The 12500-nt window shown below is 42.5% G+C and overlaps 1 protein-coding gene across 1 annotated transcript in view; it reads right to left on the reverse strand.

Moving 5' to 3' along the window:
• Nucleotides 1–12500, reverse strand: part of shank3a (SH3 and multiple ankyrin repeat domains 3a) — a 222042-nt gene that overhangs the window by 30056 nt on the left and 179486 nt on the right. Inside the window, exon 13 of the mRNA XM_076269060.1 lies at nucleotides 1497–1572. Within this exon, the coding sequence (XP_076125175.1) occupies nucleotides 1497–1572 (76 nt within the window). The remainder of the gene's footprint in view (nucleotides 1–1496; nucleotides 1573–12500) is intronic.

Genomic DNA, 12500 nt, shown 5'->3' on the forward strand with positions numbered 1-12500 from the left:
AGGAGCAACAGGAGGAGAGAGGTGGAGTGTGTGTGTGTGTGTGTGTGTGTGTGTGTGTGTGTGTGTGTGTGCAGTAACGAGATGAGAGCTGTAAGCAGGAGGAAGCTCATTAGCTCATGTGAACAGGACTCTTTTGTGAACCCAGCACAGTCAGGCACAACAGCACAACAGCTTGAGCCAGCGCACACAGCCTGCAGTAGGGCTGGCCCACCTGCAGGGGGCAGCACCACAGCACAGCACAGCAGCAGAGTTCTCCTCTAACTACAGTCTACTGACAGACAAACAGAGGAGAGGGACAGAGAGGAAGAGAGAGAGGAAGAGAGAGACAGAGAGGAAGAGAGAGAGGAAGAGAGAGGAGACAAGAGGAAGAGAAAGAGAGAGGAAGAGATAGACAGAGAGGTAAAGAGAGAGAGAGAGAGAGAGAGAGAGAGAGAGAGAGAGAGAAAGAGAGGAAGGGAGAGGGAGAGAGGAAGAGAGAAGAGAGAGAGATGAAGAGAGGAAGACAGGAAGAGAGAAGAGAGAGAAAGAAAGGAAGACAGGAAGAGAGAAGAGTGAGAAAGAGAGAGAAGAGTGGGAGTAAGAGAGAGGAAAAGAGAGAGAAGAGAGGGAGGAAGAGAGGAAGAGAGACAGAAAGAGGAACAGGTGAGACTGAGGGAATGATTGAGAGACAGACAGACACCTAGAGGTGTAGGCTACCTGTATGAGGTGTAGGTGTAGGCTACCTGTATGAGGTGTAGATGTAGGTTACCTGTATGAGGTGAAGTTGGTGTAGGTGTAGCTACCTGTATGAGGTGTAGGTGTAGCTACCTGTATGAGGTGAAGCTGGTGTAGGTGTAAGCTACCTGTATGAGGTGTAGGTGTAGCTACCTGTATGAGGTGAAGTTGGTGTAGGTGTAGGTTACCTGTATGAGGTGAAGGTGTAGGCTACCTGTATGACATGTACTGTAGGTGTAGGTGTAGGATACCTGTATGAGGTGAAGTTGGTGTAGGTGTAGCTACCTGTATGAGGTGTAGGTGTAGCTACCTGTATGAGGTGAAGTTGGTGTAGGTGTAGGTTACCTGTATGAGGTGAAGGTGTAGGCTACCTGTATGACATGTAGGTGTAGGTGTAGGCTATCTGTATGAGGTGTAGTTAGGTGTAGCTACCTGTATGAGGTGTAGTTAGGTGTAGCTACCTGTATGCGGTGTAGGTGTAGCTACCTGTATGAGGTGTAGTTGGGTGTAGGCTACCTGTATGAGGTGAAGTTGGTGTAGGTGTAGCTACCTGTATGAGGTGAAGTTGGTGTAGGTGTAGCTACCTGTATGAGGTGTAGGTGTAGGTGTAGCTACCTGTATGAGGTGAAGTTGGTGTGGTGTAGCTACCTGTATGAGGTGAAGTTGATGTAGGTGTAGCTACCTGTATGAGGTGAAGGTGTAGGTGTAGCTACCTGTATGAGGTGAAGTTGGTGTAGGTGTAGGTTACCTGTATGAGGTGAAGTTGGTGTAGGTGTAGCTACCTGTATGAGGTGAAGTTGTCGTAGGAGCCCACAGTGTAGTGTCTGAACAGCCTCTTAGTGCGGTCTTCCCGGGTTTCTGAAACACACACACATATCACACACCACATATCACATATCCATCAATATGGAAATTATGGAAGAACATGGAAAATGACCTGCAGGGCATGCACACACACACACACAAAGCTTATCCCCATGTTCTCTCTCTCTCTCACACACACACACAAAAACACTTAGTACACACCATTCTTTACCTGTATGTCTGCATGGATATATGTACATGCATGCATGTGTGTGTGTGTGTGTGAATATGTGGTAATAGGGGTCTTGTTGAAAGCTTGTCTGTATTTATGAGATTAGACTTTGGGGCTCAGATTGATCGACTGCTATCCTATTGAAGGACAATCTGCTGACTATATGACCTGTCAGTCTCACACACACACACACACACACACACACACACACACACACACACACACACACACACACACACACACACACACACACACACATTCCTAATTCCAGACATTCGTAAAACTTGATGCACATACACACTGGTAGCAATACATTTCACCAGACACACATACATGAACACATTTATGTCTATTACATGCCACAAACACACACACACACACACACACACACATACACACACACACACGCACACACACACGCACACACACACAAAAACACACACACACACACACACACACAGAGAGACACACACACACTTGCTCTGACACACACACAAACACACACACACACACACACACACACACACACACACACAGTCACTGTGCACTAGAGAAATTAAAGAACTCATTAGCATTTTAATGACTCTCACATCGGACAAGCAACAGAGATCTGATTAGCGGAAACCCTCATTCTCTCTCTCTGTCTTCCCCCCTCTATCCCTCTCTCCATCTCTCACTCTCACTCCCTCCTTTACATCCTGTTCTCTCTCTCTCTCTCTCTCCACTTCCCAGCTCACTTTTTACACACAAACACACACACACACACACACAGACAAACACACACACACACACAAGCACACATACACAGGCAACCACAAATATGTAATTGCATTACAAATACAAGAAAAGGGAAAGAAGTGATACTCTTTTGCAGTACATGTTGCAGTATGAAATAAACAAATCTGAAACACTCCAGTATGTTTCAAGACAGCTCCGTGTTATATTGTGCAGCTTGCTAACTACAGTGCATGCTTTTCATCTTCCAGGGTTCCTACACATTCTGCATTTCAAAATTCCATACTTTTTCCATACTCAAATTTCCAAACTTCTCGGTAGATTTTTCTGACCATATTCGACATTGCGGCCACTTCTGGTTTGGGATAACTCGGTGAAAACAAAGGTATGGACAACTGAAGTGAATTAAAAAATGACACTTAATATTCATCCATTTAGCTGGGTCATTTTTAGTTGTATCATAGTTGTATCTTGACGATGGGGACTGACAGTTAAGCTATACAACAGTTGGAATGGTTCATTATGACCTGAGTGAAGTGATTAGTACTGCAAATGCAATAGTCTGGAAACACAAATATTTCTCCATACCCTTGTTTCTTTTTTCCATACTTATCCAGACCTGGAAATTACTAAAATCAAATTCCATACTTTTCCAGGTTTTCCATAATGCGTAGGAACCCTGATCTTCATTTCACAAATAATTCAGAACCATGAATGCAAATGTGAGCACTTCTGTATAAATGGTATGGTGCCAACGGGTGCACACAAAGAACAACACAAATTGCCTTCAGAATACTTTCCGGACTATAAGTCGCACTTTTTTTCATAGTTTGGCTGGTCCTGCGACTTATAGTCAGGTGCGACTTATATATGAAAAAAAATATATAATTGATCATGTTTTTAAATGTTAATTTATATTAACTGACATGAACCCTACATGAAACATTATCGTCTACAGCCTTGAGAGAGCGCTCTCAAATGCACAAGTCGTGAAACACACGTGCATACTTAAATCCTCAAATTACTGCCGGGATTCTATTTATAGCTGGGCCTCAGATTCGGACAAATAAAAGCCAGTATAATTTTGTTTAAATTTAACTCATAAAATAGCTCTTCTTAATAATTTATATTGTTGGTTGGTTTAATATTGTTGCCAACGAAGTCATTGTCCTACACCATGAGTCTCCAACACATTGCTCTCAAGCTACCAGTAGCACGTAGCCTCAGGTTAACCTACATATAAACACAATTGTTGCTGCCAGGCATCAGCCTACGAATTTTATAAAAAAGTAAATCATGCATAATTTTTAAAATAACTAAATTTAGGCTATCTTAGACCTCTTTGGCTATACGGAATAAGGTTTCCCTTGCAGCACAGCACACGTTCCATGAATGAATTAATGAATGAAAGCGGATGCCTTATCTCGCAATAAGCGGATGGACATCCCGACACTCTTTCATACATGAAACTTTATAGTGACCCAATGCCATTGATAGCCTACCGGTAGGCCTATGCTGCTCCAAACGAACAGTATAGGCCTATGTCTTACAGTAAAACGCAAGAAATGAAGGCCTATAGCTGACTCGAATAGGCTACAAGCCATGGTCCAAATAAAGGTGCTGTGCTTTGCCCAGCCATAAATTCAGGATTCACGATAGTCTGTCCCCTAAACATTCCTCACCCGTTATCTGGACATGCATGAAAACATTTGAAAACAAAACTCACTGCCATGTAATATTTGATCCCTGTTTTGCTACTAATTATCTTTCAAGTGAATACGCACAGAAAGTGAAAGTAGGCCTACTATGCGCTCCGTGTCTGTAGCTGTCTGTTCACGTCTGCAATCGATTATAACGTTCCTCAAATGGAGAACACATCCATGTTCTCTCGTGTTATATTATAGGCTGTCATGCTTCTGTGTTTGCGGTTCCTGATCGCTAAACGTTTGTTTTCCTTTCCTGTCGATAGCGGTTGATAGAAGCACGTAAAAGGCTATAATAATTTGACTTTAGCGGTGACAAATCCTGCTGAGAGAGAGAGAGAGCAAAGAGAGAGAGGCACCCCCAAAGTGGTCCTGCGCGCGTGTGTGTGTCTCTGCATGAGGTTCAATTGAAGTCAGAGTTGGTCCGCTTTCAGGCCGCTCCATTATTAGATTAACGTCAGACAGCGCTGTAAAATGTGCGGGAATTTCTCGCATTATGATGCCTAGCGTTGCGGGACTTTTATTAGTATGCTCAATACTTAGTAATAATTTATGCGCAATCCCGCGCTGAAATTTAGGCCCTGGTTTTAAATAAATCTTTTTTTCTCTCGCTCTCTCGGCGAGTATTTGTTCTGCTGCCAGCTTGTGCCAATACGCTATATCGTCCAAAAAGCTTGATTGCATTGCATTCTCCACATTTTTAGCTAAAATGTCATGTACCACATCAGCATTTTTGTTCAGTGAATCTTTTGTAAATTGCTTTACAATAGCGTCGGGCACTTGTCAGCAGCCTTCGGCTTGCCTCTTGCCACTATCCACTCCTTCGTCTTCAAGATTCCCTGTAGAATTCTCAATATTTTTGGCCTCAATGTGTTCAGTTACATAGTCTGTCTGATCTTAGTCTTGGATTTTGTGAAATAAATTTCTAAATATCACCTGCTTGCTGCAGCTTCGGTCTGCACGTCCTTTTAAAACCGCATATTTTTCTCTCTCGAGCATTTAATCTGCTGCCGACTTGTCTCTCCACATCGTCCAAAATGCTTGATTGCATTGCATTCTCCACATTTTTAGCAAAATTTTCATGTACCATATAAGCATTTTTGTTCAGTGAATCTTTTGTAAATTGCTTTACAATTACCGTCGGGCCTATCGCCTGGCTTGCTTCAGTCACGTCTAAAACTGCATCTTTTTCTCTCTTGTGAGCATTTAATCTGCTGCCAGCCTGTGACTCCACATCGCCCAAAATGCTTGATTGCATTGTATTCTCCACATTTTAGATACATTTTGGTGTACCACATGGTATTTTCTTTCAGTGAATCTTTTGCTTTGCAATGACCTTCCTGCCCTCCTCTTGGCTGCCTTCACTCCTTCGTCTTCATTAACATTAATCTTTTTGGCCTCAATAATCCAGTTACATAGTCTCTGTTTTTGGATTTGGATTTTGTGAAATACATTTCTAAATAAATGCGACTTATAGTCCGGTGCGACTTATATATGTTTTTTTCCTGTTCATGATGCATTTTTTGACTAATGCGACTTATACTCAGGAGCGACTTATAGTCCGGAAAATACGTAATCAGAAGTCAGAATAAACAGTTTTTTTAAAAGTAAAGTTTCTCCTCTGTCAAAATACAACATAGTGTACTTACAATCATCTAACAGTTCTGAAGTGAATAGGTAGCTACTAACTACATTATCTAAACACCTGCAGAATTTGATTTAGCTGCACAGAGATTTGCTGGAGGTGAGCATTGACTGAGGGAGCTATTCCGGAGTTTCGGAAGAAGTGATGATGGAATAGTTTTTGTATGTGTGTGTACGTGCATGTGTGTGTGTTGCGTGTGTGTGTGTTGCGTGTGTGTGTGTTGCCTGTGTGTTTGTGTGTGTGTGTGTGTGTGTGTGTGTGTGTGTGTTGCGTGTGTTGCATCTGCATGTGTGTACTGTATGTGTGTGTGTGTGCATGTGCATGTGTGTGTGTGTGTTGTGTGTGCTGCGTGTGTGTGTGTATGTGTGTGTGTGTGCTGCATGTGTGTATGTGTGTGTGTACTTGTGTGTGCATGTGTGTGTTGCATAAGTGTACATGTGTGTGCATGTGTGTGCTGCGCGCGTGTGTGTGTGTGAGAGTGCGTGCCTGTGTGTGTGTGTTGCGTGTGTGCTTACGTGCATGTGCGCATATGTGTGTGTTGCGTGTGCTGTGTGTGTATGTTGTGATTGTGTGTGTGCATGTGTGTGTGTGTGTGAGCGTGTGTGCATGCATGTGTGTGTTGCATGTGCTGTGTGTGTATGTTTCGATTGTGTGTGTGCGTGTGTATATGTGTGTGTGTGTGTGTGTGTGTGTGTGTGTGTGTCTGTGTGTGTCTGCGTGAGAGAGAGGGAGCAGAGTGAGAGTAATAGAGGGCATTTATCATCCTCTGAAGAGGAGGGAGAGAGAGAGGGAGGGAGAGAGAGGGATGTAGAGAGAGAGGGAGGCAGAGTGAGAGGGATGGAGAGGGAGAGGAAAGGAGAGAGAAAGGGATGGAGGGAGTGAGAGAGGGAAGAAGGACAGAGGTAGAGAGAGAGGAAGAGTGAGAATAGAAGCAGGAGAGAGTGAGAGAGGGAAGGAGGGAGAGAGAGAAGAGAGACAGGAAAACTGGGATCTCAGATAGCAGATAACGTGCAATCTAAAACCATTCCTCAGACTCACTCATGGCCAGAAGTCACACACACACACACACACACACACACACACACACAGACACACCCACCCACACCCACACACATAAACACACACACGACAATACACACACAAAGAAGGCTGAAAATGGTGGCTGTGTGTGTGTGTGTGTGTGTGTGTGTGTGTGTGTGTGTGTGTGTGTGTGTGTGTGTGTGTGTGCATGTGTCTAATCTCTCCTCTTAGTCTCAGGCTTAAGTGGCACTGATGCACAGCTGAGACACACAGATGGAGAAGAGAAGGATAGAGAGAGAGAGAGAGAAGAGAGGGAGGGAGGGATAAAGAGAGTGGAGAGGGAGAGAGGGAGTGGAGAGGGAGAGGCAGGGAGAGAGAGAGAGGGATAAAGAAAGAGATAGAGAGTGAGGGAAGAAAAAAAGAGGAAGATAAGGAAGAAAGTAAAAAGAAAGAGGGAAGAAAGAGAAAGAGATGAAGATGGCAGAAAGAGAGACATATTTGACACCAAACCATCACTAAACGTAACAGCGTGGACCTAATAAAAGCTGGCAAATCAGTGCTGCTAGCCCTAATCTAGACAGCCAATTCCAACCCTGGGAACCTGAAAGAACACACACACACACACACACACACACTTGAAATGGAATTCGTTTTGCTGGGATCATAATGGTCTTACGGACTTATTACAGAGAGGATTTAAAGCCTGGCTAAAGCTAGTGGGATTTATGAGTTTCTACTGAGGCCATATCACACACACACACACACACACACACACACACACACGCACACACACACGCACACACACACACACACACACACACAGATGATCATAGCCACAGACAGACAGAAGGTGTCCAGAGGTTCTGTTGAGATGGAAGATGATCACATTGTATGAGTGAGGACAGATAGTTTATAGACCCTTTCAACAATAAAAACAAAAACAATGCTTGAACGTTCTATTTTGTTCCCAATCTATTTCCTCTGTATTAAGATAACATATGGAATGCTAAAACGGAAGCCTTGTGGGGCCAACTATGATGCTGATAATGGAACTCTCTTGAAACGGTCTATACAAACTTGTGTTTGGCCTACTGTAAACAAACATTTGATCCCATCGGAAGTGAAAACACTGCTTTTAAAAACACGTTTGGGAAACAATAGGTGCAGATTGTCCAGTCAGTCCTGAGCAGTGTGTATGTGTGCGCGCGCGCGTGTGTGTGTGTGTGTAGATCCTCTGTCTACAGAGTTGGTCTAATTCTGAGCAGTGTGTGTGTGTGTGTGTGTGTGCGCGCGCATGTCTGTAGATCCTCTGCCTACAGAGTTGGTCTAATTCTGAGCAGTGTGTGTGTATGCGTGCGCACGCGCGCGTGTGCATGTGTGTGCAGATCAGGGGTCTCAAACTCAAATGAGCTGGGGGCCACTTCTGCCAACGTCATCTGATTGGAGGGCCAGCTATTTCTGAAAATGCAATGTTCTTTTTTTCAAATACCACACAAAACTGCAAACAGAAAGTGCAAGTGTTTTTATATAGTTTTAGACACCTGTGCTAGCAACCTTAGCTTATAAATAAAATAACGATAAAATAAATCTTAATACAAATTATAAAACAAACAAAAAGCATAAAAACGGGTATGTGTGTGTTTCACACCAAATAAAAATATTTTCCTCTCATAACTTTTTTAAACCTGGCAAACTAGGCGTCATGGTTAAGAAAGCAACACCATTGGATTTTTATATCAAAATTTCAAAAGGCCATGGCTTGAAAGTGGTCAGAGATAAAGTCCTACTGTAAATGTAAAAATCTTTGAGTATAAACAAAAGTTTATGAAGGGGGTAAATGTACCCATCACTGGATTACAAGCACCTCAAATGATGCACCTTTCAGTAAATACTGGATGAACATATTTGAGCAGGTTTACTTTCCTTTTTTTCATATTACCCACATAACAAATTAACAGGAAAACACCTAAGATGTATACCAACACCTAAGATGTATATGGTTTAGTGATGTATTACTAAACCACAAGGCCTACAATAAAGTATTCTGGTCAAATCAGTTTCTATCGCGGGTAATCTGAGTACCCAGAAGTTCGCATCATATTGCGGGTGACTTTGTAGTTCTTTAGAGCCCTGTTTCTACTAGCCCTGCTGTCTGTACCACGTCCATTACGGACACTTTCATCATGATTACCACTGCAACCTCCAAGCTATGTTGGGCAGAGGGTCGAAATAAGCATGGTATGCTTAGTGGACACCGTCGTATACACGCAAAGACGCACCTCCATTCACAGACGCACTGTGACTATCACTGTCAATAGACGATCGATCATAATCTCCAAAAGGATATTCTCCTTCAGAATCAGAATAGGTGAATAACATAGCCTACCTAAGACTTCATCACACGTGAACGTTTTTCAACATTAGGTGTAGGCCTAATTTCTGCTTCAATTTGTGCAAAACTATGGCCTGCATCGCTTCAGCGTCATTACAAATGCACGTCTTTGTGTTTATCGCGTGTAATACAAGTATTTCCTGAAAACTTTGCGCGATTTTGGGTTTGAATCAAGCTCTGGATGTCTAGCACATAGTGGAGCAGAGTAGGCTACAAATGAGATTTGTCACCGTACTTGGATCTATCGTCTATTTTAATCAGTTGTTTGTCGCAATTAAAAATAGCCTCAAGGGCCAGATTACATTATTATTTTGACATACGTCGCAGGCCGGAATTGGGCCGGATGTTTCTCCCGCATTCTCTTTATTATGACCGCCGCTAGCGAAGCGGTCATATAATGATTGTCAAAGTTTTTTTTTCATCATCAAGTCATCTACTTCCTGAATTTTTGGTCAACGATACCCGGGACACCGAAACACCGGGGCACATGAAATTTGGTGGGTATGTACAGCGGGGAAAATAAGTATTGAACACGTCAATATTTTTTTCAGTAAGTATACTTCCAGTGAGGCTATTCGCATGAAATTTTCACCGGACATTAGTATTAACTTAGGTAATCCACACATATATAAAAATCCAAACATTAATGTCTGAAAGTAGAGTTATGAGTAAAAAAGTGGAATGGCACAGGGAAAAAGTATTGAACACGCTAAGAAAAAGCAGTACACAAAGGCAAGAAATGGCAAGGAACAAACTGGAATCTATAAGTAGTTAGAGAAATTATCCCTCCTATCTGTGCAAATTGATATAAGCTGGGTTAATACATACTTGTGGGCTATAAAAAGGTTTTTTGTTACCAAGGTGTCAAACAAGAAGCATTTCATAATGGGTAAAAGCAAAGAGCTCTCCCAAGACCTTTGCAACCTTATTGTTGCAAAACATATCAATGGAACTGGTTACAGATGCACATCAAAACTTCCGAAGCATCCAGCAAGCAGTATTGGAGCCATTATCTGCAAGTGGAAGGAACATCGCTGCATCATCACTGGCCATGCACAGGATCTCCTTGCAAGATTTCTGACCAGGAAGTCAGAAGAATAGTCAGAAGAGTAGCCCAAGAGCCAAGGACCACTCAGAGAAAGCTCCAAAAAGACTTGGTGCAGTTGTTACAGAGAAAATCATAGGTAATGCACTCCACCGCCATGGCCTCTATGCACGCTCATCCCGCATGACTCTATTGCTGAAGAAAAACATGTCAAAGCTCGTTGAAAGTTTGCTACACAACATTTGGACAATCCTATGAAATACTGAGAGAATGTATTCTGGTCAGGCGAGAGCAAAATTGAACTTTTTGGATGTCATACTACACACCATATTTGGAGGAGAAATGGCACTGTGCATCACCCTAAAAATACCCTACCAACAGTGAGGTTTGGAGGTGGTGGCATCATGGTATGGGCTGTTTTTCATCTCATGGTACTAGCAGACTTCATACAGTTGAAGGAATGATGAATTGAGTCATTTTGTACCGGGAGAATCTTGACCATCTACCAGGATGATGAGGATGAGACATGGCTAGACCTTCCAGCAGGACAATGATCCAAACCATTCGGCAAAGGAAACTCTCAATTTGTTTCAGAGAAAGGAAATCAAGGCCCTGACTTCAATCCAATTGAACAGTTTTGGAAGTAAACTAAAGATCAGAATTCACAAGAGGGACCCTTGGAATCTTCAATATTAAAGGACTATCTGTTGAAAAGAATGGGCCAAAATCACACCAGAACTGGTTAGTTTCGTCATACAGGAAATGCCTTGAAGCTGTCATTATGAATAAAGGCTTTTCCACAAAGTATTTAAGACATTTCAGCAGGCGTGTTCAATACTTTTTTCCTGTGTCATTCCACTTTATTACACATAACTCTACCTGTTTGGATTTTTTTATATGGGTGGATTATCTGAGTTAATACTAGTGTCTGGTGAAAATTTCATGCAAGTAGCCTCATTGGAAGTATACTTACTGAAAAAAATGTTGACGTGTTCAAAACTTATTTTCCCCGCTGTATCCCCACTAGACTTTTACGGAAAAATTTTGTTTGGTCCCCGGGGGCCACTCCCCCACCGCGCTGGGCCCCCCGAAACCCAAAAAAATCAGTTTTTCCTAAATAACTACCTGAACCGTGGCACTGAGGATGAAGACATTTTTATGGTATGTTGGTCTCAAGGGCCCACATCAACCTAGCCCATAATCACTCATTTGTGTTTCCCCCCCCCCCCCCTCTGGTAAAAAATGAAAATGCAATATCATTCTGCTTTAATCGCCCCTCTCTTCAGTTAAGATGTTCAGAACTGCACCACATTTTATGTGTATGATTAACCTGACATTCTCTGGGGGTATGCCAAGTTTCATAGAATTTCATCCATGGGGGGGTCTAAAAAATTAAGTTATATGTACATTTAGTGACTGTACACTCATTGGCCTGTAGATGGTGGTGCACACATATACACACGCACACACACACACAGGCACGCACATACCATCGGTATCGGCAATTAGAACGACCGATACATAATTACAAATTCAGTGGGATTAAAGGAAAGCCAAATATTCATCATCATCATCATCATGGCTGCATTTCCAGTATTGGCGACACGTAGTCGTTTGTCCACTAGATGGCACATCGTTGCAGTGAGATATAATATTGTTGGAAGTTAAAAGTGGGTTGGAAAAACAATGGACGCTTCCTACAAGGACTGTAGTTTACCACAGAGAACGTCTAATAAGGATAGGACGATTTTCACATGAAATGTAATTCCCATTTCTTCTTGAAGCCGAAATAAATCTGAGAATGTTTATCGGACATGCTTGGTTTTTACATCGGAAGACAAGGAGTGAATAGTGGCAAGAGGCAAGCCGAAGGCTGCTGACAGGGCCCGACGCTATTGTAAAGCAATTTACAAAAGATTCACTGAACAAAAATGCTGATGTGGTACATGAAAATTTAGCTAAAAATGTGGAGAATGCAATGCAACCAAGCATTTTGGATGATATATTTGCACAAGCTGGCAGAATAGGCAACATGCCGATGTGCATTTTATTTGGAGACTGTTTTGCGAGACAGAGACTGAGTTTGCTACTTATATTCTGGGGATAGGCTACAACATAGCCAATGTAGGACTTTAGCCTTTTAATATATTTGCTGCGTTGGATCAGTCTTTCTAGAACAGGCAAGAGCTTAGCCTCACGTCAGCAGCGCT

The sequence above is a fragment of the Alosa pseudoharengus genome, unplaced genomic scaffold (assembly GCF_046254945.1).
Source record: "Alosa pseudoharengus isolate Yale_2024_CS ecotype anadromous, Long Island Sound unplaced genomic scaffold, YU_APseudo_1.1 YU_APseudo_1.1_scf_10, whole genome shotgun sequence".
NCBI classification, from domain to species: Eukaryota; Metazoa; Chordata; class Actinopteri; order Clupeiformes; family Clupeidae; genus Alosa; species Alosa pseudoharengus.